This window comes from Haliaeetus leucocephalus, unplaced genomic scaffold (genome assembly GCF_000737465.1).
Source record: "Haliaeetus leucocephalus isolate CR32 unplaced genomic scaffold, Haliaeetus_leucocephalus-4.0 Scaffold657, whole genome shotgun sequence".
In the NCBI taxonomy this organism is placed as follows: Eukaryota; Metazoa; Chordata; class Aves; order Accipitriformes; family Accipitridae; genus Haliaeetus; species Haliaeetus leucocephalus.
Genome location: NW_010973093.1, coordinates 4,913,164 through 4,940,926, shown reverse-complemented (window position 1 = coordinate 4,940,926; position 27,763 = coordinate 4,913,164). Strand labels below are relative to the sequence as shown.

The 27,763-nt window shown below is 50.6% G+C and overlaps 2 protein-coding genes across 2 annotated transcripts in view; one reads left to right on the top strand and one right to left on the bottom strand.

Annotated features, from left to right (window-relative positions):
• Positions 1 to 1,766: 1,766 nt before the first annotated feature.
• Positions 1,767 to 5,840, top strand: CCDC42 (coiled-coil domain containing 42). The gene is made up of 7 exons (XM_010579498.1): positions 1,767 to 1,843; positions 2,166 to 2,271; positions 2,397 to 2,501; positions 3,064 to 3,261; positions 4,023 to 4,244; positions 5,137 to 5,295; positions 5,766 to 5,840. Exons 1-7 carry the CDS (start codon positions 1,767 to 1,769, stop codon positions 5,838 to 5,840), a joined length of 942 nt encoding a protein of 313 aa, XP_010577800.1.
• A 10,910-nt stretch (positions 5,841 to 16,750) lies between these two features.
• Positions 16,751 to 27,763, bottom strand: part of LOC104839292 (uncharacterized protein C16orf45-like) — a gene marked incomplete at its 5' end in the record, with an annotated part of 17,229 nt that continues 6,216 nt past the window's right edge. The window contains 5 exons of the mRNA XM_010579497.1: positions 16,751 to 16,869; positions 17,553 to 17,626; positions 17,759 to 17,873; positions 21,412 to 21,485; positions 26,587 to 26,707. Of these exons, the coding sequence (XP_010577799.1) occupies positions 16,751 to 16,869; positions 17,553 to 17,626; positions 17,759 to 17,873; positions 21,412 to 21,485; positions 26,587 to 26,707 (503 nt within the window). The remainder of the gene's footprint in view (positions 16,870 to 17,552; positions 17,627 to 17,758; positions 17,874 to 21,411; positions 21,486 to 26,586; positions 26,708 to 27,763) is intronic.

Sequence of the window (27,763 nt, the reverse complement as noted above, 5' to 3'; positions counted from 1 at the left end):
AATGTCTGTCTCCAATTATTCATAAAGATAATGAACTTTAATTGCTTGATGTGCTGATCCTGGTGCCCAGCACCTGCCTCAGACTGCTCTCCCCAAAATTGTAGGGTTTTTTTCATTTCAGACAGCACAGTTCAGCCAGGGGAGGACAAGGACACACACAGCTTTGCAGCTCTGCTTGTGTGAAAGAGCAGGTAACTGTTGCTTCCCAGAGAGAGTCTGCCCCAACTCCCAGCTCTGCAACAAGTATTTGAAATTCAGATGCACTGAGACCTTCTTGGTTGCTCATCCCATGGGTTCCCATGCTCTGCTGGGGACCAGCAGCTCCTCCAGCCCAGGGGATGCAAGGGTCGGCAGGACTTTTCCAGAGAGGATCCCTGCCTGCTTCTGGAAGGGCTGAGCCCCCTCACCTCACAGGCAGGCACAAGCCCAGCTCCCAGGCAAGACTTGTCCCACTCCTGGCCAAGACTTGTCCCTGATGAGGTCCAGAAACTGCTCCAGAAGACCAGGTTTAATCTGCCTGACCTGTCAGGATGGGAACAGCCCCATGATAACCTCAGGATGGACAGAGGGAAAGTCACCTGTCACTGATGGGACTGATTTGAACCTCAGTAAGAAAAGCCAGGCATATTCACTGCTTTGCCTTGGGTCATTTGTCTCTAAATGAAGCATCTCTCATATAATAAATGGTCCCTTCCTGGACCATACATCTTCTTGCTGTTTAAAGTGTCAGATGGATCTGGCAGACTTTCCCTGGCTCCTACTGGTTTATAATGAGCAAGGGGGTGACGTTTGCCTGAAAACAATTTCCCTGATGCAAGTTAGGGTTGTAACAGACATGAATACTTCTCCCTCCAGAGAGTCATACCCTTTTCCACCAAGCCAGGGGTGTTTCAGATTCAGTAGCTCACAGAAATGCTCTTGTATCTTGTCAGTGAGGAAGCCAGAGACTAACAGAAGCAAACACCAGAGGGTGAAATCTCCTGTGGAAGGAGCAGATCCCAAGGTCACCATCATCTGTAGGTTTTCCCCCACCCAGCCCATGAATACCAACACCTTATTCTGGGCAATTGACCTTGTTCAAATGCCTTGTTCTAGGGAAAAAATAAACTTTAAAAAAATCAGTTAATTTTAGCAAATGGTAGACCTCAGTCTCACACAGAGAGGGAACCATGGGCAGTAGAGTCATTAAGCATCCCTGACGTTGTGCCTCAGTTTAACTGCCTTTTCATCTGGTGTTTTGGGAGAGAAGGACCAAGCTCCTGCCCTGAACTCTGAGACAGTGGGATGCGGATGTCGGGGACACTGAAATACCTTGCCCAAGACAGCAGAGGTCACAGGACACAAGGGCTGATTTTTAGCAGAGGAAAAAACAGAGAAAATGAGAGTAAGAGAAAGAAATCTGCATTTGTTCAACTTTCCTTTAGTGCTGAAGAGTCCTGGTACCAGACACAGTCGTCAGTCCCCCTCACTGATGTGGGGGCATCACCCCGCTTCAGTTGCCCAGTAACCACCCCAGCATCTTCCAGCTGCCCATGGCAACTGTTCCATGCCAACTAACCAACAACCGGTGGCCACAGGCACAACCGAGGCAAGGAAGGTCCTGGGAAAGCAGAGGCAAGAGGCACCCAGGGGCTCATCCCCTGCCCGGCTGCCTCTCCCACGTACTGCCAAGCCCTCAGGCTTGCAGGGCAGCTCCTGGGCTGACTTGGGAGAGGACCAGTGCCAGGAGGACCTGAGCCCCCTGAGCCCTGCTGGTGGCTGGAGCGATGGCCACCATGGGCGACGAGGACCTGTTGGCCTATTTCCACACGCAATACAGGCGGAACCTCCTGCACTTGCTCAGGTGAGGGGGCTCCTTCACCCACCTCCATCCCCTCCATCCTCTTCTCCTGTCTCCTCCATCCCTCCTTCCCCCACCATGGCAAACTCCCATCCCTTATCTCCACACTTCAGTCCCCTCTTGTACCTCCCTGCCCCAGCCCTGTCCCTCCCTGTAACACCTCCTTGCTCTGTCAGTGGGATCCCCACTGAAGAGGGGTGGGGATGCCATACTGCCAGATGGGATCTGAGACTGTGTCCCAGGTGGGGTGACGGGGCAGAGCAACCCAACACCCTGCCAAGGTACTGGACCTAGTGTGTAACCTTAACGAAAACTTCTGTGGCAGGAAACTCAAACTGACAGAGGAGGACTCCCTGTCTCCATTTATTCGCCTCCAGGAGAAGAAGAAACAAGCCCAAATGATGCAAAAGGCTCTGGAGGTGAAGGAAGAGGTGAGAAAAATGGGAGGGTGCTGGGGCATGGTTGGGAAGGCTTGTGGTTTTTTGGAGGGCAGCAGTGGGAAGGTGACTGGCTCTGGGTGCAGGCAGCCATGTCACGCTTGTTCTGGTGCTGCCAGGCCTTCAGGGAGAGGATGAAAGTCATAACCTGCCGGTGGAGTGACCTCCACGCCAAGGAGGCTCAGCTGAAAACCTACATGGAGAAATCTGGGAGAATTTTAAAGGTACGCCTGCCCCTGATCAGCTCAGCTGACATGACCCTGAGCCACACCACCACCTCCTCCCCTCCGCTGGGGAGACATTCTTGGGCCACCACATCTGTCTAAGACTCCCTTGAGCCTGGAGTTGTGAAGAACAGGACTGGCAGGGTATGGGCTTTTGTACCACATATGTGGAAAGACCTGGTAGGACTTGGGTGGGAGAGAGCTTGTCCTGTACCAGTGTGATCTCCTGAGGGCCCCAAACATCCCCCAAGAAGGGTCTCAGCCTGTCCCCACTGTTGACACCCGGGTGTCTTCCAGGGACAAATACCAGTAGGTCTGAAAATCAGAGTGCCGTCCCAGGTGCCTGTCTCCAAGACTGAAGGGTCAATGCAAGAGGGATGGCCCTGTTAAACAGGGAGTGAAAATGCTCCCATGGGTGCTCCAGCACTGGTCTCTCCTCTGTGAAGGTATCTCCTCCCAGTGCTGTTGAGTGACCCAAACTCCATCTTCCCTTGCCTTCCTTTCCCTCTATGTGTGTGTGTGTGTGTGTGTGTGTGTGTGTTGATGGGGGAAACATCACCAGGAAAATGATAAGATGCGAATCCAAGCGCTGAAGAAAGCCAGCAAAGAGAGAGAGAGGAAGATACAAAAGGAGAGTGAGCTCTTGAGAGCTAAGAGGGAACTGGAAGCCCTGAGAAATAAGCACCAGAAACTCTCCAACAAAGTGCAGAAGTACTCCATTTTCAACAAATACCTGGAGGATGTGGTGAAGATCTCACAGGTGAGTTTGGACATGAGAGAGACTGACCATGGCCTCAAGGAAGGCCTTATGTGGGTGTTAAACCTAGAGGACATAAGGCAAGTCCAGGGAAATCATAACACTTGGTCAAACCCAGAGACCTCAGATAGGATGGGAACAAGTTCCCTGCAACCAATGTGAGCCAAGGGGACTGGAGTTAGGGAAGGAGAACCGGAAAAGGAGATGAAGGCTTGAGAAAACCAAAGAAAAACTGTTAGAAGGGGGAAAAGCACAGGGCTGAGGGGAATGGGGACCCCTTTGTGTCACTGTTTCATGTCACATTGATGGTTTGGGAGAATTGAAAAGCTGCCCAGGAATGGGAACTCAGGCAGTTGTCAAAAAAGCTGTGCCCTCTTTCAAGGTTGCCCAGGCATCACTCCATGCATCGTTCATACTCCTGCAGTCCCAGCTGCCCCCCTCCCATATCTAGGTGACATGGCACTGACAGTTGCAGTTGTGCTTTGTGTTTTATCGAAGCACTGCTCACCTGGGGAAGAGATGCAGTATCTCCCCTTGCTTATGTCAGTGACAGCTCTGGGACTAGCACAGTGGGATGTCATCATACAGGGAATGTGGCGATGCTCACAAATCAACTGGGGCAATAGCCTCGTCAAGAAGGGAAGATCTTTTAGCTGGGGGAGGTGTTGTCCCTGGTCAGGGCAGGGTGCCAAACAGCGTGAGACTTGCAATTGTGATGGGGGAAGGGCAAGGGGATTGCTAACACCAGGAGCCCTGTGCTGCAGTTTGAGGAGATCCAGGAAGTTATCTGGCGTTACAAGACACTGGTGAGGATGCACAAGGACCTGCTGCAGGCACAACTAGAGCACAAGGAAATGTCTGAGCAAGCCAAGGTGCTCCTGGACCAGTACACCGCACAGAAAGAAGCTGAGATCCTGCAGTACAAAAATGAACTGGTGCAGCTCCAACTACGTTTTGACCAGGCTCAAAGTGACGTCCTCCCCTGGGTAAGGAAATGTGGGGTGGGCAGGGGATGATCTCCAGGGCCTGGCTGTGTCAAGACCAGCTGATGGCTCATCCCTAAGCCATGGGGTCATGGCAAGGACCAGTAGCAGCCTTTGTGATTGGAGGAGATGCCTAATTGCATCTCTCCAAGGGGTTGTAGAATGAAGAATGACAGACCAAGTCTGGAGCAGTTACATCAGGGCTTAAAACAAGGTCCGTGTCTCATGGCCTCCGCTGTTCATGACTCAGGCCTCAGAGCGAAGCTGGTTTTGCTGATTTTTATTATTTGTTTTCATCCTTTGCACAGCATCTGCCCACCAGGTCTCACCCCTTCTCCTTCCTCCTCATCAGTCCAAAAGTGACCAGTGTGACGGTAAACTGGGCTGTAATGAGGTATATCAATGTGTAGCCAGTGCTCAGTATGCAGAAATGCCCTCAGCTCTGCTGGCCTCTGCTCCCTTTGCACCACTCTGAGAGGGGCTTGCCAAATTCCCTTATTGGGTACTCCAGGCTCCAGGAGTTGGATCCCATCAGGAAAAGCTGGAAAACACTTGGTCTTGGAGGATGGCAGTGAGATGTGCTACTCCTGGGGTACCAGCTAGCCCTGCTGTGGGGAGCGCAAATGGGACCTGCAGGGAGGACCTGCCAGAGTGAGGACTGCAGGAGCTGGCAGAGAGATGGGGAGGTTCCTGGGGCAGGGAGCAGCTGTGGTGGTTGCTGGATCTGCTTCCACACCAAGTTGAATGACCTCCAGCACAGCCCTGGGCAAGGATAGGTTCCTCCTAGCAAAACAGATGAGTGTGAAAGTTAGGGTCTCCAAGCCAGGGTCTCCAGTGCTGAAGCAGCATCTTTGCTGGAGCATGTCCCCATGCTGCATGTGTCCTCTCTTCTCAGGAGACTTGCTGGGCCGACATCCAGAACACAACTGCCAAGAAAACCCTGAAGCTAGGGACCATCAAGATGGCCATCTTCAACCTCTTCCAGTGCATGAGCACTCAGCTGAAAGCAAACCTGAATGTGCCAGTGGATGACAGCCACAGACAACTGAACATGGTAAAGCCAAGCCAGACCCTGCCCAGAAAGAGGAGCAGTAATGACTCTCAGCTGCCCAAAGGGAGGGGAGAGTCCAGAGAAATCAATGTGCTCAGCAGACACCTTCCTTTTCACTTGGGCTCTCTCTTGGGCAAGGGGAACGGGCAGAGGACAGCAGGCAAACCTGTCTCATCTGAGGAGGTGGAGGAGCTTGTGGGTCCCTGTGGGGGTAGAAGGAGTGGGAGCCAGGCAGGCTGGGGCAGGAGATGCGTATCAACCCATGGCTGAGGTTTGGTTTCATTCACTCTTGCCCTGAACTCAGACTCACGCACAAAAGCCTATTCTGGTGGTGCAGATCCAGCAAGGCAAATGCCTTATCCTCCTGCTCAGTTTGGTTGTTGAAATTGCCCTCCAGAAGGGCCAACAAGCTCCCCTCTGCCTCCTGTTCCCAGCCCTGCTCTGAGCTCTGCCGTCTCTCTTCCCCACCCTAGATTCAGCAGTTTATCCAAGACCTCACAGACATCTCTATGGAGGTGAAACGGAAGGACATGCAGAACCGCCAGTGAGCAGCTATACTTACGGAGCTACAAGGGATATACCAACATGACCTGCTCTGCCAGCAAAGGCTTAGAAGGGTGGGAAGGGAAAGAGGAGGACAGAGGGCCCTACAGATGTTGTAGGCTCCACTGTAGGTTACTCCAGTGAAGTTTCATACCTTTCTGGCTCTTCTGTCCTGCACAGTTGCTGACACCTTTTACACTATTAAAAATAACCAAATATTTTAAGGTGTCTCTTCATTTCCTGGGAGGATTGGAAACATCAGAGCAGCTCCGTCCCACAGCTTCACCCCAGGTGCCATTGGGGTGCCTTCTCTGGCAGATGGGACTCTGGTTGCAGGAAACAGTGTCCCAGCAAAGCACGAATGATAGGGAGAGCAGGCTGGGACAGGAATATAGTCTCAAATAGGGATTAGTACTCGTGTTCACATTTGGACCTCCCACTCAGCCTAAGCTCTGAGATATTTGAGAGGGATGTCACAACAGGGTGGGGGGACTGTGCTTTGGGAAAGCTTCAGAGATTTTCCACCACCACACTCAGCACATCTGTGTATGTGAATTTCTCTGCACAGCCATGTGCTACGTACTAAAACTCACCTTCCACTTCAAGCTGTTAGGGAAAGTGTGGAGAATGGATATAGGTGAAGGATGAACCAGCCAAAGCTATTGCACCAAGCATTTAGCTGTCCATCATGAGTGCTAACATGATGAATACAAAACAAGAGGACAAAAAATGGCTCTGGAGACACAGCGTGTGAGTTCACGTGAGGCTCAGAGTCTTTTGCGGAGGACCTTTTAACAGACCAAGGACCAATGACATAAGCTTACAGACTTTGAGGCAAGACACCATTGATCCCATGCTATTACTCCCTTCCCTCCAGTGGTTACTCCTGTCCTGAGCCAGTGGATTCAGCTAATGCATCCGCCAGAAAAGTCTGAGTCCAGTTGGTCCATGTTTATAATGCCTGGGGGCTGCTCAGGCACCTGACCTCTTCCTTCGAGAGTGAGGAAGGCAGAAATTAACCCCCTCCCTTCCCCAAATCTATGCTTTCATGAGTGACAAGGAAAACAGATGCACCCCAGAGCTGATGCTGGCTGTTTGTTTGGAAAGCAAAGGAAGGACAAGTTCAGGGCAGGAACACTTGGTACAAAGTCTGAACAGGGGATGCTCCTTTTGTGTCTGTGCAAGCTTGAATTAATAGGAATAAATGCAATTAGAAACACAGTACCTTATGTCAGGTCTCAGCAAGAAGTCATCCAGGAAACCCTATTTCCCTCAAGCCTCTGAGCTCAGACACACATTGGGCCATTGAAGCTTAGCAAGTTACTATCCATCAGCAGAAGATGACCCTGTGCAGTGTCCTCAGTGTGATGCCAATGCAGAAGAAAACCAGTAGTGGAAGTCTCCATTGCAGAGACAAGGACAATAATTGCTTCTCAGCTGCTATATGTGGAAGAAGAGCTCATTTCTTTCTGAAACCTTGACATGTAAATGCAGTGTGGGCCAAGATGTGCCCTGTGTTCTTCTGAATAGATCCCCAGAGCAGTGGGAGGTGAGTGGCAGTTTGCATTTCAGCTGGCAAGGAGAAGCAAAAGCTGTTGCAACTTTACGCAGCCACCATGTGCCTACACTTTAATGACTATATTATGTTCATTCTGTAAAGCAAGGATAATAACTGTCACGGAGGGGCAAGAGTGGGCTGCTCCTCAAGGGAAGGAGCTAAGGTGACAGCAAAGCAGGCAGGAGGATATCCTCTCTGACAGGATGCAGCCCCGTGGTATGCGAGCAAGAGCTGAGAGGTTCATGGCTGTTTCCAGTGATTCCCACACTAGTCTGCAGTGATGAGGCAGGTCCAAGTTGAAGCCAGAAAGTCAAGTCAGCAAGGCAAGGTGAGAAACAGCCAGGTGCAAGGCTGGGCACAGGCTTACCTGCAAGGCAAGGACCTAAGCATAAATGCAGCTCCAAGCAAAGCAGGAGAAGCTCCAGTGAAGGCTCCACACAGCTCCTTCTCATGCCTTATCTGTTTTTCCAGCAGTCTGATCCCAGGTTGCATGGCTGTCCCACACCAGGGCGGGCCTTGAGCGCAGGCAAGCAGACCCCTGGCAGGTTGGAAGGGGTCGCAGAGCCTGTAGGTGCACTGAGAGCCCTGGCATTAATACCTCCTTGCAGTGGGCTGGGAGCCCCACAGTGCTGACATTTGCCAAGAGCCATATTACTTTTGGCAGGAGCCCAGATTCATGTCCTACTGAAGTCACAATGAAACCAGTACTGTGGTTTGGGCTCTGCTCTGCTTGGTGTGTACGTACACAGTCTTTTCTCCAAGGACTGCAGGGTGCAAGGAAGAAAGGGATGCCCAGTCTGGGATTAGAAGCAGTGTAGAGGAGCCCAGGGTCACCCAGGGGGTTTCTTACCCATTGGCCATCCAGAAGGAGGGTTATTTAGTAGCCACATCAACAGAGTGGACCATGGCTTAGGGACAGGAACTGAGGGTTATGGGAAGATGCTCAGGGGTGTAAGAGGGATGGAGAAGAGATGGGGTAAGGGTAAATAGGAGGCTTTCCCTTGCTTTTTGTAAAGAACCTACATTGGGGCTGTGGATCTGCAGTGATTCCTTGCATGGGAAGAACTTCCCACAAATCCCAAAAGGCATACCCTTCCTACTGCCATGCCTGGGCCTCCTTCCCCAGCCAGCACACACCTTCTCGATGGGACACAGATATATTTCTTTTTGTTTTCATGGAGTGGTCCAGTGCTCAGCCCCAGGACTGGGCCTCATGAGGAGCATGTCACCTCCTCAGACAGCAGCTTTCTGTGCCAGGGCTGGATCTGAGAGTCCTCACCCCACAGGCAGCAGCATCTTCAGATGCTGGCCTTCCTTTCCCTTCTGTGAGACCAAATACACAAAAGCAGAAGAGAGAGAATAAAACAAGCAGGAGAGAGTGAACCTTGCTGAGGCCCTCAGGGGTCCCAGAGGCTGGTAAATGTCTCGTAGAGGCACCAGTGATGTTACCAAGAGCTGCTGCCTGCACTGGAAAAGTCAACTCATGACTCATCCAAGCAGAGACGATGTTGTGCATTTGTGCCCTTGCATCTTGTCTCGGCAGTGACATATCCAAAGGGACCAGGAGCATTTACACCCATCCTGAGAGGTGACTCAGCTGTCCCTTCTCCTTCCACCCACAGCCACCCCCTCACCCACTTTGATGCATCTCACTGGTGGCAGCTGACAGGAGCTTATGGGAGAGGAGCAGCTCTGCCCAGCCTCTGAGGAAGACTGGGGGCTGCAGCTCTGAGCCTGCCACTCTGTGAGTGATGGTCTGAGGACATGGATGTCTCTAGGCTGGACTTATGGAGAGGACAGACTGATAGGTCAGGTTTCCTGAAGTCCTTTTGGACACTGAGTTCAGAGACTTGGCTCTTATCTGGATGCCTGAGCTGAGCTCTTCTGAGGAACCTTCAGCACGGGATGACGAGACACATTGGTCCAACCAGGCCCTTTCTGATGTGTTTCAATGTATTTTCTTCCTTTAATTCAGCAGACTGGGCCTGGCAGTGTCTGTCTCAGCCAGTACATCACACTCAGCGTGTCCCTTATAGCTCTACTCAAAGCCAAAATGAAGACCTGCGCTCCTGACTGGTCCTGATGTCCTGTCTGCTTCTGCTCAGCCCCAGCAGCCCTCACCATCCTGAACATGAAGCTGCAGCACATGTGGATGCTGCTCTGCAGCATCATTTGCTGGACCTGCTTGGTTTTGTGGCCCTATCCATGCCCCCACACAGTGAAATGTCTGGTTTTAGAAAGTCAGAGACCAGCAATTGAAACTTGAGGGCAGATTTTGCCTTTTCTTATGCGCCATTCATGCTGCACCAGCAGAGCAAAGATAGCAGATTGCCCCCAGTGCAAAGTCCTTACCCAGGCAGGAGTAAGCCATACTCAAGTCCCAAATTGCCAGGAGGCATTGCAACTAACTCTTCTTCCTCCATAGAGCTGAACAGATGGCATTGCTCCTCAGATGCAACACTGTGACCTTCTGACCAGCTGAGCAAGCTTTTGAAAAAGAGACAATGCCAGGCTGTCCACCACAGAGATCGCAGACAAGCTAGTGGAGGGAGAAACCAGGAGCCCAAGGATCTGTACCTGTGGGAACAACAGGAGAAGGGAGTTATCCCCAGAGACCTGCCAGATGTCTTTGTCACGAGCAGGGTGGTGGGACAAAGCTGTGTCTAACACCAGCCTGGATTAGATCCAGCCAAGCTGCTGGAAGGACAGAGAGGGGTGACACAGAAGAGATGCTGTCTCTGGCCTTCTCCCAGGTGGGAAGGCATGAAAGAAGGTATTTCCTTGACTGCTCCAGAGGAGCTTTGATTCCTGTCTGAGCCATGTCTAGTGGTCTTCATAGCCAGCAGCACATTCAAAGAGATGTGACCACCACAACAGCATTTTTTGACTTCCCAGCTCAAATGATTCAGTGTCCTTGTACAGGTGAGTCTACTGGAGAGGGTCTGGCCAGCTTATGAAGTACAGGTTGTGACCTGGATGGCTACAAGATATCTAAATAACCCAAGTTCCTCACCTCTCTCCACATGACTAGGAGCCCCTAAAGATGCTTCTTCAAGAAGCCTTGGCAAGAGGTGGTGCCATGGGGTTAAGGGGACAAGGTGGTACCCCACGTGTGCACTGACACTGTCATGACTGGGGTGAAGGGATTCTTGAAAGGATCCTTCCAGGCTTGCTTGGAAGGGGAACCAGGGCATATAAGGGTGTCAGGGACAGACACTGGCTGCTCCAGCCTATGAAACTCGTTTCATCCTTCCTCTTCCCTTTCCCTGGGGAGCTGGAAAGGAAGGAAACCCTCTCATCTAAGCTAAGGCAAAGCCAGCCAAGGATCCCCAGCCTAGCAGAAAGACAAGCTCTGCTCTCATCACTTGGGAGATGCCAGAAGATGCCAAACTGGAGCTGTGCTGGTGCTGGAGTCCTGCTCCAGAGAGGGGACTGTCAGGCTTGCCAGGGTTTCCTGGGCCATCCACCATGCTCCCCTTCTCCTGCCTGTTGGAGCCATCCTGCTGGCTCAGCGACCTCAGCACCAGCAGAGGAGATAGCAGGACCCACTGCCCGAGCACAGTGTGCTGAGCATCGCAAAGATGCAGTTCCTACCAGCTCTATTAGCTTTCTTGGGCAAAGTGAAACCAATGTGATTCATAATGCTGTGGGATATGGAAGCAAAGACTAAAATTACCTAACAGGTATCAGGGTTTCAGTTCTGTGATGCTGTGTATAATAAACAAGGTTTTTTATGTTATCAGCCTGCCTTATCCTTGGGGAATTGCAGGGTTTGGATTTGTTTGCATTGCATTTTGGGGGTTTGGGTGGGTTTTTGGTAAGATTCATTTCTTTTGGCACACAGAAGACATGATTAAAGTATTGGCTAAATCTGCAGTCTGTTTTGCCTCTTGCTGATGGAAAATCCCTAGCACATTGAGATGTTGTTATTGGTTTAATCTGGACTCTGTCAACATTTCCTTTGGAGCAGCCTGCTATTCCATCCATGTGGGCATGAGCTAGCAACACTGGCACTCACTGCTGCGCTCTGCTCTGCGGGGCAGCTCTGCCCCAGCACTGATGGTGGGATTCCCACTGGAGGGGCTTGTGCCCCAGAGCAACCAGATGCAGAGAGGCCACCATGCAGTCCAAGTGACAGGGACATGCTCTGACAGAGCATGGCTGTATGGAAAGGCACTGTCAGCTCCAGATCCCTTAGGATGCTCTTACCTGGGGACCTGCTACCTCACCTCTTAGGCACTCTGCAAGGAGGCATGGGGACAACCCTGTGCTAGTACTGACTACTGTCTTCAGCAGTGACTTCAGAAGACATTGCTGGCTTCTTAACCCTATGATTAGCACTTATCCAGGACTTTGCATGCCAAGCACTATTGAGTGCCAAATGGCAAAGACATGGAAGTCATTAAACCCGAATTAGAGCATTGTTTTTGCACATGCAGTTTCCAGCCACCTGATCCAAGAGACGATGTGGGTGCCAGAGCTTCCTGGTCCCCTCTCAGCAGTCGCTGGCATAAAAGCACATCACATCTGTGAGTGACTGCAAGCTTCCCTGGTCCTACACAACTGATGAGACACAGCGAAGCACAGGCCCTGTCCTGCCTCTCTGCTCCTACTCAGCCCATCTCCCACCGCTTCATCTTCTCCAGCATGTCCACCATGAGGTGTTTCTCCTATGTTTTTTAATCACTCGTCCCAAGGACAGGAAACACCACAAACTGAGACCTCAGAGTTTGCAGGCCTGCCAGTCCTGCTCCTCCTCCTGAGAGTACCTGGGGGGTGGGTTAGAGGAGGGGAAGCATCAGGGGGCCAAGAGAAGAGATGGTGCACCCAGACCCCCTTCAGTGCTCCATGGAGCAGAGTGCCACATAGAGAAGACATTTGATGTTCCACAACCCCTCTATAAATGATACCGTTGAGGCTTGGTGAGGACAGAAGGTTGTTATCAGTGAACAAATATATCAAAAGAGTTCAGGGCTCTGAGCATTAAAGGATATTTACTTACTGCCAGGGAGGCAGTTTCTTGCCTTTCCAAAGATTTTTCAGCCTGGCCCAGAAGTGAAATATTAGGTCAAGAGCCAGAAATGGAAGGGTTAGATATCTTGCTGCAGCAGCAGGATCTGCTCTGTACTCCTGCAATACCAGGGAACTCCAAAGTCCAGTCTGACTTTTCAGGATCTTGTTTCTGTTCCACTTCAACCACCCTGAGAGATGTCTCTGCAAAGGTCCCAGGTGGGGAAAATATCTACGAACCAATCTTCCAACAGACATTTATTTGTTTGGGTTGAAATCAATGTACATGAAACAGTGTCGCTCCCGTGTGCTGCGCACCTTTGCCATCAATTAAAATACAGGCCAAATAGCATCGTATGACAAGGACAGCAGCCTGTCTCCTTCTCCATGACCAGCCACACAAACACAGCCAGTAAACACAGAACAAAACAGGCCAGGACCTTGCCCATCTCCCACCAGCCACCCTCCTGCCTGCCCAAGCTCTGCTCAGAAGCTGAAGTCTGGGTCTTGGGGTCTTGCAGGGTGGAGGTAGGGATGAATTAGGGGAACAAGTTTTGAATCAAGGGCTCTTCCTTACTTTTGGCTCCCTCTCGGTCCAACCAAACAAACTGGCTTAGTTAGTCACCCTTCCCAAGAAGACCCTGGGGAAGGCAAGGACAGTGAGGGGGCCTTCTGGGTCTTGAGCCTTTGGTCTGTGTGATCAAAGCAAACACCTGTATCGCACCACGTGCGTGACTGCAGAGTGACCAAACCAAGCAGCCACTGGACAGTTTCTGGAAGAGCAGGGAATGAGTCACCCAATCTGTCCCATCAACTCCAGGATGGATGCTACCAATGGTGGCCTGTCACCCCTGCTTGAACATCAGCCCCAGCTGTGTACTGCACCTCACTCCATTACACAGGGTTGGCAAGGCAGAGAGGAGCTCTCTGTGGCCTAATGTGCCCCTGTGATCTACAGGGTGCTCCCTCCAGCCCACACTGAAGTCTCCCCCGAGCAAGAAGAGCACCAAGAACTCGCAGGTGGGTTGTAGGATGCTGCAGGACATTAACAATAAGCAGCACAAAGAGCGCTGACACCTGACTGAGACCACTGAAGTCAACTCAGAGCTGACACGAACAAAAGCGAGGTCAAGTTTGCTAGAAGTGACCAGGTGTCGTGGGCCCATTCAGGCCTTGCACCCTGGTCTGTGGGGGTGCAGAGGGACTGGTTTAGTCTGTGGACTTTTCTGGCTGCTGGTAAGATCCATATGGGGAGGAGATTGCTCAGGAAGGACAAGTGAGTGGAAACACCCTTGCAAAGGTTAGAGAACAGGTTCCCACAGACTGGGTTTTCTGGCAGTGCTGATAAAGAAATGCAGGAGGAACTTGGACCCGCTTATGGCATTGCACTAGCAAGGATCCCACCTGCACTGTGTTTTATAAGAATGAATGTGCTATTAGGTGCAATGGAAAGAGCCAAATGGGTTGCAGCCCTCTCACTGGCATGGGCATGTTGGACAGTGACCCATGCAGGAACACTGTCTCAAGACCATACAGCAAGCTGCAGCAGGATTGAGCTGGAGGAATCAGCATTTTGGCCAGAGGGCAGCCAGAGCTCTTGGGCAGCCACCCAAATGGGAGGCCACCCCAGGACACCCGGTGAAGCCATAGCAGCCTACAGGGCAGGAAGGCAGGCAGGGCAGGAGATGTGAGAGGCCTTCACACTCAGCAAGAAAGAGAGCCCTGTCCTGCCATGATGGGCATTAGCACCTCTGGCTGTGCCACCTCAGCATGAGTGGATGCTCAGAAGGGACAACAGGAACTGAGACATTGGGTGACCTCAAGGTGCATGAGTCTTTTGCACAGGACTTTATGTCCAGCTCATGGTGCCAAGCCCAGAGGCACTGGCTGGGGCACTAGAGGGCAGGACTGAATGCCCTCTTGGCAGTGAGAATGTCTCTCACCTGCTGTCTCCACCTTCACCTGCCACTTTTCCAGTCTCCTGTTTGGTTTTCATTTCCTTCTGCATGTTGCCCTGTTCTGAATTTTTCTCCTTTTCTCTTTTGCTCTAATCACCTTTTTCTTGGAGCTGAAAACTGAAACCAGTAATAGTGAGGTGGGGAAAGCAACTCATCTGCCCATAGTTCAGCACACCACATCTGTGCTCAGGTGATAACTTCACAAGAATTAGCCCTTCATTCAGCTGGCTCTGGGGACTGCGCTTCACACTCTGCTTTTCACACACCCAGAGCCATAGAGCACCTTGCAATAAAAACAATGCAAACATAACAAAACCCAGACCAGAGACATTCCCCACCAAGAGTCCTCAGGAATCATCCCACAGAGACTCACAAGGTGCTACAAGGCTAAGGATGAGACATCATCTATGGCCACAGCATGTCTTGGATGGTGGAGCACAATGTTCTCCAAACATGAGCTCCCAGTGCTTTTTTTATTACTCTGTCCAGGTGAAGGACTGCACCAGTCCTCTTTGTCATGGACTCGCTTGCCGCTGCTGCACACACCTCTTCCAAGCTGAGCTCGGGTGGAATTCGGTGTTTGTTGATGTCATGGAGGAGACAACCGTTGACATGGCACCAAGGACGTATGCCATCATTCAAGCTTGTGCACCAGCCTGCTTGGGAAGTCTCTTCGGTGGTGGTGCTGCAGTGGGAAGCATGAACAATGACGGGAAGTTGAAACTCTCAGAGGAGAGCAGCTTGTGGACTCTGGCTGGAGACCTGGGGAGGACAGGCAAGAGATAGGAAACCATGGGATCGCCTGGATGCCTCCCTTCTCCAATGGCTAGAGAGCCAACCTTGCTTCATAGAGCGCCTAGTGCCAATGAGACTAACTCCTGAGTGTCAGACCACCTGCCACAACTGAAGTCTCTAGCAATATTAAGGATGAGATGTATCCTCCCACAGAGACTACAACCCACCAGACCTCCATTACCATCATCTTCCTCTAGTGCTTGTCACACATGCTGTCAGTTGGGATCTAGCTCTCAGCTTTGGCCATGCTCATCATCTACTGGGTGAAACCCAGGCATGGAGGAAGGTGGGAGCTCAGTGGGTGGGTGGTTTCACCTCCTTGCCAGCTGCCCTGTGATGAGCTGTAAGGTCTGGCCTCAGATTTGTGGTACTGGAGCACAGAATTTCATTTCAATGGTATTAAAGCACATTCTTACGGACATAACTTCATCTCAGCTGTGACTTGCTTCACCTGTGTCCTCACCACACTCTGGCAGGAGTGAGTGCTGCTCACCAGCTATCACCAGTTCAGCCTTTCCTCCATCTCACACCAAGCTGTTTAGGCCTTGCTTAACTTGTCTGCACCCCACAAACACCAATTTTGGCAGCATGTGCTGTGGAGCAGCATCATGCATAGGCATAAGAGTAGGGAGGCAGCTTGAGCCAGGCAGAGCTGGTCCAGTGGGAAACCAGCCACCCACCTCTGTGAGCCAGGTCGCTTCAGCCTTCTCCTGAGATAAGGTAGGGAAGTCCATACCAGGCTGCACTGGCAAGAAGCACCTCTCTATGGGTCTGCCACTCCCTGAGACTTCTACAAAGTGACAATGTTTAGAATGAGTTTATGTCCTGAACCACTGACAAATGGACAGGGACTGTCTGGTTGCCCCTCAGCAGCCAGAGGATAGTCCTGTACAACTGACATCAGCCTGGCCCTTAGTAAGCTCTGTTTCAAGAATAATGGGTGCATCACTTTTAGGTTGGGCACCTGTGGCTGTCAGCAGATGCCAGTGATTTAACTGCAACCTGCTGAAAAGGAGCAGGTGGGAGAAGGCACTTGAGAAGGCATGTGAGGACCCTCAAGGACAGAAAGGCCTGGTGGCTTCTTAGGTTTTCAGAGAAGATATTACGAGAAGACAAAGGCATTGGTGGTGTAACTCCATGAACACCAGGTGTGCACAGCAGTGGTATATTTGACAAACAGCTCCCTCTGTATGTGCTTACAAAGAGATGCTTTGGTACCTGCAGTGTGCCTGGCCCCTCTCCTCCCTGCCCTCCATCTCTCTTCCCCCTCCACCCAACTCCCTCCGTCTCCTTGTTGTCCTCCCAGCCATGACCACCGCCGTTTCCCTTCCAGCCCCTCTCTCAGGACTCAGCGGGACTCCAGCACTTTTCCCCGATGGCAGCCCCTCCAGAACAGGGCTGCAGCCTGGTGGTCCCTCATGCCCCACGCCTGCAACATCGGGAGCTGTGCGTGTCCCAGATGTTGACGCTTACCCACCCCGTCCAGGCACTTGGCCGTTTTGTCTCACCAAGGAAGCCCCTCTTGCCCAGCCCAGCTTCCTGGGACGTGTACACTACCATGGTCATGTCCTGTGCAGAGGAGCTGGGGGCTGGCCTACATGATGGAGCAGGTGAAGCCACAGCACTCCTTGAGCAGGGTGAGGCCCGTTTTGGTCATGTATGGTGTGGAGGTTTGCTGTCCCCTGGAAGTCATTTTCTTCTCTTTGACAGGAGCTACGGAAAGAGGAATTGGTGTCTGCCTGGTGATAAGGGCACAGGCCTATCGCTTCTTCTTAGAGCTCCTTTCAGGGCTAGGATGCTGACCCTCCTCAGACCCACAGCTGGGCATGAGCTCCTGCATCCAGGGGGCACATCACCATGTGTGCTTCTTGGGTGTCCACAGGCAGGACACAGGCATAGGCACCGGGACCCTGGGCTGGAAATGCCTCCTACTGCACTGGGGAGGTGTTCCTCCAGCAATGATGGAGGCACAGGGGACGACAGTGGCTTGCCATCAGAGGCCATGAAGAAAGGAGGACTGGATGGATACCACAACTTGTGACCTTAGGTGATGGTGTGATGAAATGAAAGGAGCTGGTTGGAAAGCATCAGATGAAGTACATCAGCCGTAAAAGGACACCTACCCATCCCCATTCTCATAGGACATGGTGGCTGGGAAATGCCAGGAGGGAAATGGAAGCATAACATCTCTACCAATTTGGGATGTTTCCACAATGTGAGCTCAAGCACTAGCATCCCCCAGTTGCCATATCCCCACACCCTCCTCCAGCAACAGATGGCCTCCAGGTAAGCTAGCACCATGCAAAGCAATGAAATCTTGGAGACAGAGTGCTTAGGAAAGGGGAGAAACTGCCAGTGAGGTTCAATGCAAGGAATAAAACTCATCAACCACCTACTTGCTTTCTGGAGGTAGCTTTTGGAGAGCTTACTTTGCAGGAACTCTGCCATTTCCTTGTCTTCTTCCCTTTCCCTGTGACAAAGAGATTGGTTACCACTCAGGAAAGGAACAGCAAGGCATCCAGGAGCATCTGGCAAGGCATGATACAGATCAGAGGACAGACTGCACTGTCCTCAGTGCAAGGAATAAATTGCACCCAGCTACCTGAGCCTCTCAAACTCCACATCATCCACCAGAAAATCCCGCGTTTCCACCAGCTTGTGTATCTGCTGTACCAGCTCCTCTTCCTTCTGCTTCTCCTCGTTGGACTTCTCATTCTCTGCAGCACAGGGAACACATTTAATACACCAACAGGGGCCATCCTGCTCATAAGCAGATATAAGAGCGGGGGTAAAAGCCAACCCAAAGTAAGCAACTGGATCCAGATACAGGCTGCTAAATAAACAGCAACCTCATCCCAAACCACCCTGGCTAGGAGGAGACAGGTCTGGTGTCATCAACTTTGAATTTTTAGCTTCTCCCCAAAATTTTCATGGGGCTGAGCACTGCAAGATGCAACTGTGAGCTTTGCAGAGCAGAGAAAGGGCTCCTCAACAAGGTGACCTCTCTGGTGGGAGACGACCATGGCTCCCCTGGGACCTTCATCTGCACTGCTGAAGAGGATGGGCAGCGGGTCTCAATGACCTCAGAAGTGTCAGACTCAGATGTCAACCTTCAGCCAGGATGTGCTTAACCCACATTTCCCATGCCAGCACACCCAACCCGTCTCAGCTTGGTCCTGAGCTGGGTAGGGGTCCAGAGACCTCTGAGCCAGGTCCTCCATGTGGCTGAGAAACCAGCCGGGGATTCAGGTGTATAGGGAATTATCAAAAATGCCCAGATGCCTTGGGAACACCTCATACCGCCATTTATCCCATATATACAGCGACCTGAAAACCAATACAATCCACTGGTTTTGTAGCCTTATTCCCTTGCTGAACACTGTCCCAGTGATCTCACTCTCTACATCTGACCTTTCAAACCACTGTCAGCCCCATTCCCACCCCAGCAACAAGGATGACCACAAGTGTCTGCCAGGAAATTTTGAATTTGTTAGCCTTGGTTGTCACTTGAACCCCCAGACTGACCTACCTTGAGCACGGTGGGACTCACTTGTGGCACATATCTTTGGGCAGTGAGTTAGTGAAGACCTGGAAAACTCTCACATCACTATGAAGTCATGTCCTATATAAATTGGTACATAATGGTAAGTGGGATACATGAAGATGGTAGAGATAGGGCTAAGGAGTTTTAAATAGAAACGGAGAGCTACCTTAGGTAGAAACTATGACTGTCTGTGCTGCAGCTATTTAATACCGTTTCTGAATTCAGCAGCCAGCTCCAAAATCAATCCAACACAGGATGGATCAATCTGCAGTCTTCCTTCAGCTAAATAAAAATGCAGCGAAATTCACAGCATGGAGCAAACCTTGTAGGCTGGGTCTCAGCAGTTACCTAAACTATGTATTGATTTGTAGTTTAAAGACTGCTATATATTGATCGGAGGTACTGCTGCAGGGGTCTGAGTAGGAGGAACTTCTCATAATCATCATGTTGTTAGAAACATCCCCAGCAAACAAAGGTTTCTCCTACAATTGTGATCTGGTGCAGGGAGTAAGCTCAAGCTTCCTGGCAGAGAAAGCTGATCTGGACTGAGGTCTGGGCCACAGCTGCTGATTTTCTACCATGAAGAGTTAATGCAAAGTCGCCTGGCAGTGGGCACTGTCTCTGTGCAGCAGCTCCAACCTGCCTGATGGGAATAGGAGCACTTTACAGTGTCATTTGGATGCCATACAAATTGGAAACATCAGGCTGTACACAAACATACCAGCTATTTGCAGTTAATTAACAATCTGCATTCCTGAGTTAGAGCATGTCAGAGTTAACATACCCACTGTATAAACACTGCACCTTTTTTACGGCCTTGCTGATGTCAGAGTCCATCATGACTACGACATCTCTCTGAATTACTAAAGGAGCCTTGGTCTGGTGAGATTTCAAGCCACAGGTCTGACTGAGCTCTGAGTAAGCACTGACGTGTTTGAATCTTTATCCGAACCAAAGTTCAATGACCATTTTTACGAATGATCTGCTTTGATAGTCTCGCAAGACCAGTGATTTGCAGGATTTTTCCAGCACAGTCTGATTTGAGTCAAGTTATAAAGAAGACAAAAAGAGCATCCCTGATGCAAGCAGCATTTCTACTCTCAGCTGAATCTGGGAATGCTGAAAAGGATAGAAATGAAAGACCAAAGCAGATGAAGGAAAGCCAGCTAGATTTCTCCAGCTTCAGAACAGGTCAAGTTATCTCTGGTCCTGAGCCACTGTCTAGGTCAAGTCTTGTTTTAGGAACTAGAAGGTGTTTGAATTAAAAGTCCACATGAGATTCAGGTCTATGTTTTGCAAGCAACTCCCGTTTTAATGGCAGAACCCTCCCCTTCCCTGTCTGGATGCAGCCAGGTTGTATTAAACTGATCAAGACTTGCATATTAAGCAGAAGTTGGGCTCTCACTGCATGCTGAGGATTCACAAGCACACACAGCATAGTGACACTATACGGCATTAGAAAGGGTCAAGGCTTCTTGCCACTCTTGACTTTGAGATAACCTTGGGTACAGAACTGATGAGCTGAGCTGCTGCTCTGGGAAACAGATGTGCACAGCTGGTCCCTTGTCTGCATCCAGGCATTGCCCCCTGCTACACACTCATTGGTCTCAGTGAGTGCACCATCTTCAGAGATACTTGCAGTGGAAATAACTGAGGTCCAAATCTTAATGCCTGGGTGGGTACAAATAAGCAGGGATATGTCTCCCATCTGGTTCTGAAAACACACATAAAGTCGTCACTGGGAGGTGAGTGAGGATGTCCTAGGAGGAGGCATAGCCTTATGAACAGTGATGGACACAGCCTGTGGGGAAGCATTTCTTGCTCATTCAAACCCTGGGTGTGTGCTTTCATTTGAATACTTTGGCTGAGGGGGCTCCTTTAGAGAAACAAGGTTTGGCCTTTCCTGGGCTGTGAAGGGACAAGGGTGCCTCTGGCTGTGACAGGGAGGGTCACTGGTCATGGCAAGGGGGGATGACAAAAGCAGCATTTCCTCCCAGCTGAAGTCTTCACATATGTTGCCCTGGACTGTTTGCCTCTTTTCAACATCCTGAATGATGAATTCACCTAAATCAGGGACATCACCAAGCCCTTTTGGCATGACGTTCCCCTAGCACCCATCCTACCCTGGCTGCAACCAGAAATCCTTCCCTGGCTGCTGCTGCCATCCGCCCCATCACTGACCCACAGTTCTGACATGGCCACAGCAAGAATTCATTGCTTTTCACGTACTTGAGGCCTTTGAAGGCATCTCCCCTCCTGCTCCCTCCAACGGGCCCCTCCATGGTGTGGTCTGCCAATGTCCCCTGCTTGTCCTGTCCACTCATTTGGGGATCCTCCTCAGTGTACGTGGCAGGTCCCACTGTGTCAGCATTCATTGCCACCCCACTCAACTCCTGTCCTCCTCCTATACCAGACCGATGCTCTTCCTCGCAGGACTCATGTTTTTTTCTCCTTTTCTCTTTCCTCTGCCCTTCAGCCCAGGCCTGGACAAGGACTCCCTGGCAGTACTGCAAGCAGCAAAACTCCCAAGAAATATCTCAGGTCAGACTCAGGGAGCCACATTTCTTGATGCTCACGCACTGCCTGCAGCAGCAGTGTCTCTGGGAGCATGCTGGGGTGGGAGCCATTCAAGAGCTTCTGGTATTTCATGGAAACCTTTCTGCTGATTGCAGCAGCAGGGTGCAGCTCTCTGAAGCTTTACAAAGCCTTACCTGGAAGAGCTATGAGTTTTTGAAGCTCCTTTTTCAGCCGGCTGATTTCCTTACAAAGCTGAATGTCATCCATCCTGCAGAGAAACAAATGAAACCACTGAAGGAAAGACTGGGAAAGGAAAGGTTCAAAACCTCCAGAGCAACACCTAACCAACACTGAAAGGTGATGTGCTCAGTGCCTGCAGCAGGGAGCACAGATTTACCTGCCTTCCCACAGGAAATGGCAGCCCACTTCATCTCAGAGCTTTTGTTGGAGCTACATGGGTTGTGTCACTGGTTGTTGGCAAAGAAAGTTTCATCACTCTAATGACAATGAAGCCTTATTAAAACCTGGCACATCCACTATGCAATAGCAGCTGTGTTTCTCCTCCTCCAAAACAATAATCTCCAAACAGTAAAATCCAAAAACGAATGGAAGCTGCTGCCACATAAAAACATCTCACGTATTTATACTGCCTTTCTGCAGAATTTAAAAAAGGTAGAAAAATGAAACACAACAGAGGGGGGAAATGTGCAAACTTTGCAGGTGTCCGCTGAGAAACAAGGTCATTTCAACAGGAGAAAAGGAGCCTGCTGAAGCCACAGGCAATTAAATAATCTCTGGCTCAAACCATAACATAGCAGCAAGATACTGATCAGGATGGGCTCAACTCAAATGTCAGCAGTAGCTGCTGATGGAGCAGATGGGGGATGCACGGCCCTGTCCGTGCTGGAGGCAGTTTGATGATGTCTCAGAAGCACCACAGACACTCAGCCCCCTCCATGGAGGCACCAGCTCAAGTGCTGCTCACTGCTCACTAGGGCTGGCAGAGAAGACTTAGCCTAATTTATTTATTGATTTATTTAAAAAAATCGCATGCCTATGCCCTCGCTAAAGCTGTGCTTGGACAAGACTGAGGAATGATGGTGTCTGGCCATGATGAGTATCAGTGGTTCAGTTTAAAGAGTTTTAGGCACTCACCCATGGTGAGGGGAACCCCAAGAGCAGACAGTGCTCATGGCTGAGACCTCTCTCCACCACGAACCAAGCCATCCTTGAGGATCTCCCCTGGGTAGGTGGCACTACAGAAGATGAGACAAGTCACGACTCCAATAACCCTCAGTGCTGCCTCCGGTCTGTGTGCCGTGCTCCCCACCTCCCAAACTCTCTCATGTCAACAGCTTCTGGCTTTAGAGACCTCCTTGCTTTGTCCTTTAGGGTCCTTTCCTCAAAGTCCTCCTGCTTTCTGCCAGCAACTCATACGCACAGCGAGCAGCAACTCAAGGGTTGCCCAGCCCTGTCTGCCCTTCCAGCAGTCTCCAAGATTGCATCAGCCTAGGGCCAACTTTGGCCAGCCATATCTCCAATCAAAGCATGATAAGACCAACCCATCTGACACTTTTCCTTCTGCTCTGAGCCCTCCCTGGGCTCCTTACACATTATCACTCACTGGGAAGATTAGGAAAAGCCTCCTGCTCTGATGCGGCATCCCGAGCCTCGGCACAGTCTAGCCAGCCAGCAGTCAGTGAAGCACCATTTCCTTGACATTAAGGTACCTGGGAACTTAAGTCCCTGACCAGGGATTTTGGTGGTTGGGTCATTTGAGAAGAGTTTTTACAAGCCCCTGCAAAAGATATATATTAGTAGTACCCTATGAGGTTCCACCCTGTGGCAAGGCACTGAATCTCCTGATCAGGGTTGGACTGTTGAGCTGGGATTTGGAATACTTCCCTTCTTTCTCCAGGCTTACCTTGGCATGGGTGAGCCACCCTGGCCAGACCATCTGGCATCTCCCCACCTCTGTTACCTGGCCTGAAACTAGAAGAAAGTGTCTCCATCCAAAATCCAGCCCCAGATTTTCCAGGTGTAGTAGGCTCCCACACCCCCAGGACCAGAAATTGCTCAATTGGTGCGCCCACGAAGCATCCCCTTCATTGACACATCAGTCCTCACACTCTCAATACATGTCTTCCAGGAGCTTGTAGCCAGCCGTGGCACCAGAAGCCCCATGGCAGAGGAGCTGGGGTCAGGCAGCACATTCAAATGGTGCTGAGTAGCTCCACCAGCAGAAAAGGGGGTTCCCATCATCACCCTGAGGTAGATGTGGACACTCTGACCAGGACCATTTCCTTATGACAGTGCAACTAATTCACTGGTATCTCAGAAATGCCTAGCTCCCTAGACCTTAGAGACTTGTGACCGCAGTCCTGGACGTTTTAGACAACAGACGTGGGCGCTAAACCATTAGCAGTCTGTGCTGGGAAAATATCTGCTGGCACAAACCTCTCAGTTGGAGACCAGATGTGTCCATACAGGATTTGGCCCTGCGCTGCCCTGTGCATGGTACCTTGCCTAGATGGCATGGGATGGGAGGCATTTGCCCCCATTAAACATCATGTTCACCGACCAGTCTTGTGAAGCTGAACTGACACCACGGAGTACAGTCATCAACCTGTCTGGACTGAGCCTCCAAGACAGAAATCCTAACACATGACCTGTGTCTACAGATAATACATGATTGACTTATGAGCTGGTGCCACCTTGAACAGATGTGCCTTTGGTTCCTTTTGAAGTATGCACTACTAAAAGCTCCATGTGCATCTTCAATAATCCTGCTGGTCCTTCCACTGAGTCATGCCGTCCACCCCTTCTGCAATGAGTCACATTTGCTGGATCTCCTTGAAGATGCAACTTTGTCAGCTGAGCCGAGGCCATCAGAAATATTAATAAGGGAAGGGTAAATAAACAGACTGATGAAGAGGGACCCTGTGAGATATTGCTGTAGGAGAAGGTCATCTTAGGTGGAGGAGAAGACTTCCTCTTGGCTCTGTCAGATTTTTGCTCCATCTGACAGTGTCTTCATTTGTTTGCATACCACACTGAGCAGTTCCACCAATGCCAATGTCTGGGAGCTGCACATGGAGAACAGGGAGGTATGTCCTTTTATTGCCTGCTCATAGTCCTACAGTGGCTAAGCCCTGAGGTTGTACAAAGAGCACCAGCGAGGAGGTCTGCATGGGACACATGGGCAACAGGCTGATTGCTAGTGATACACTTATTAAAATTAAAATAAACAGCCAAATGATAACTGAATTGTTATTAAAATTAAATTGGAATTTAATTCTGTAAAAACTGATAATGACAATAATAAATGGGCAATAATAAAAATTCTCATTTCAATACAACTTGGGAGAGATTGCAAAGACAATCACCCAGAAGGCTGCTGCTGGAGCTAAGATTACTTCTACCACTGGTGACAAAACTTATTGCAGCACCAGCCACAGCCATGCTACCCTTGTCTGGCCCCAGGAAGCAGATGAGAGTACTGAGCAGGTGAGGTATGGAGCTGAATCTCCCACAGGAATTTTAGACCTTTCTTTTTGCCCTATAAAAGGAGAAATAGTGGGAGTTTCATTGTTTTACAGAGCACAGACATCTCAGAAATGTTGGAATATTTTAGGTTGATATTTCCAACAAGAAGAAAACACCGATCGCTATCGACTGACCAGACAGGTCACTCCTCCGTTTGGGAGCACATCAATGGAGATGTCTGTCTCCCTGAGCCCCACAGCCCAACCACCCTGAATATCACATTTTTTTCCCCATTGGGAAAAAAAAAAAAGCCCTTGCAGCCCCAGGTCCCCATCCTTTTTAACCCTGTCCTGCAGAACCCAGGTCTGGGATCCCTCTTCTCCAGCAGTGATGCTCAGGAAAGCCCTCAGCTTTCCCTGCCTTGCAGACCCAAGCTGGTCCCTGCTGCTGCGCTCCACAGAGCCAAGGCTTGAGTTCCCCACACCACCTCCAAACCATGCAGGCATGTAATCCTGGTGGTTCTAAACTTCCAAGTGATCACTTTATACCCCGCCCGGTATGTGGTTTCTGTAGGTGATTTCCTTTTGTTTTCCAAGTGCAAGCCAAGGAAGAAAACCAATAAAGGGATAAGAAAAAGCAAGAGATGTGAGTTGTGACAGAACCTGTGAGATTTAGGTACCAGTTGCCATGAAAGCATTTAAGAACTACACTTTTTATGATTTCCAACAATATATTCAGGGGGAACTGTGCCTCAAAGAGGTCATCACTCAGAATTCGAGCCTCTAAACCACAATCCAGCTCACAGCCTCCCAGACAGCAGATTTACACAGGCATTTCCAGGCTTTGGTGATCCTTGTAGCACAGATACCAGTGGGGACCCAGACACATTAAAAAAGCAGCATATCAGGTGCTGCAGCCCAGTAAATATGATCTTTTTCATTACCGGTAAAAGGTCCCAGGCTTTGTGTTGCATGGGATCTCAGGACTGGGCTGACTATAGCAATTTAGTGGTATTAAAAAGCTTAATCAACCCAGACTATGAATGCTAGTTAGTCCTTTTCCTCCCAAACCATAAAAACTCCTGATATAACCAGGTAAAATGTTATTTATCACCTTAAGCGCTGGTTAGTACCACGGCAACACAGTGGCTATTTGATTGCCTTAAATGTGAAAGGCCTACAGATTTTTACTCAAAACCTGCTTTGATTATTGAAATGGACCCTGGAGAAAATCATTCCCTCCTCATCTGGCTCCAAAGGCTGTGCTGGGAGTGGAGAGCAGGATGTGGTGCAGGGACAGGCATCAGGCACCAATGCCAGTCCAGCCCCAATGTGTCCTGATGACCCCAGCAGTCAGGCGATGGAGGAGGAAAGGAGGAGCTGCAAGGATGTATAATACTTCAGTATGGGGAGAGTAAACTGTGGTCATGTGGCTGTTCAACAGCCGCAGATCTGCGTGCTGGGGCAAAGCGGTATCTCCAGGGCAGCAATGAGCCACCAAACCTCGGGTCCCTTCCCAAGCCCAGCCCGAGAGGCATGCACTGAGGAAGAGTATGGACCCACTGGGAAGCCAGGGTGCTTTTGGTTGAATATGGAAACATTTAGTGCAGTTAAACCCATCTCATAAACTCTGTTCGCATAGAAATAGGCTGGCTCAAATCATCACAGCATCAGTGGCAGCTTTGTAACAGGGACCCATTCAAGCCCCTTCCAAGAGCAAGGCCAGAGTGGTGGAAGAGGCTGCTCTTCCAGGTAGAAAATGAGGTGGAAAGCAGCCTCAGCTCTGCCCATCCCTGGGGAAGATCCATGTTTGATCAGGCAGGCAGAAAATGCTGGGGTGACCCTGGGAAGGGGGGACAGTGCAGGAGGAGGGCAGGTACTCACATGTACCGCAGCTCTGACTCCCTCCTCACCAGGATCTCCCTGATCCTCTCGATTTTGAAGAGCTCCCCTTCAATGTCATCGATGGTGGTGGTCGAGTCAGCCATGGAAACAATCTCGTCCTCTGCAAATGAAACAGGACCCGAGTTAGCCAGCAGGAGATGTCAAATCGGTGCTGAGGACAACAGGGACCACAGGGCTGTCACGGGCACCCCCCTGCAAACACCAGAGCAGTATAACCACTAAGCACGTGCACAGTTTTAAACTTGTTTCCAGACTTCTTGCTACTCTGCTGGGTTCTGCAAGAGCAGACAGCCTAAGCAGCACATGGAAAGTTACCAACATATGCAAGGGCATTGAGCTGCCGGTAACTGTTTTTGTCTTTGTTTATGCTTTATGTGAGGCTGGGCACTGGAACAGGTCTGCTCATTGGTGTGTTCACATCAAAGCCGGATTGGCTTGCTGAGCGCAGCTCCAAACACACATGCAATATGCATGAAGTGTCTGCATGAAAGAGGACCTTGGAGACCAGCAGGCCACCTCGTCTGAGCTTGCAGCTCTCTGAGCCTTAGAAACAAGCATCATTTCACCTGCTTGTTGTGGCTTTGCAGCACACCCTGCTCACACCAGTGCCGTGCTGGGCTCTGTGCTGCTGAGAAAGCCCCGAATTTCCAAGGCTTTCCCCTCTGCTGAACAGTGGGAGGCCAAGAGAGCTAAAAACTGCTGGAGGGAAGGACAGGAATGACTCTTTTTCCAGAACCACGTAAGCCTCAGGCATCTCCAGCACAGACATGAGCCTGTGTGTGCACCCTCCTCCAGTATGTGCCAGGGACAAACGCTGGGCCCATACAGTACATAGCTAAGGAGTCATGGAGGTGAAGTTCCAGAGCTGCTTCCCCTCCATCGCAGGCTGGATGAAGACCCCCCCATCCTTCCCAACTCACTGGGGGGAAAAGGCCCCATGGTACCCAGCAGGCCAGTTCCTCTGGAGTGCTGAGCATCACCTCTATAACCCACCTGGGGAAACTGAGGCAGGGAAAGGGGATGTCACTTGTTCAGGGCAAGAAACAAGACCCTCACAGCAAAATGCAGGAAAAGGGGATTTGTGGTTTAACCCCAGCCAGCAACTAAGCACCATGCAGCCGCTCACTCACTTCTCCCCTACCCAGTGGGCTGGGGG

Coding starts and splice junctions, on each gene's coding strand:
- CCDC42 (XM_010579498.1), top strand. CDS start 1,767: ATGGCCACCATGGGCGACGAGGACCTGTTGGCCTATTTCCACACGCAA. Junction 3,262..4,022: donor ATGTGGTGAAGATCTCACAG/GTGAGTTTGGAC, acceptor CCTGTGCTGCAG/TTTGAGGAGATCCAGGAAGT. Junction 4,245..5,136: donor AAAGTGACGTCCTCCCCTGG/GTAAGGAAATGT, acceptor CTCTCTTCTCAG/GAGACTTGCTGGGCCGACAT.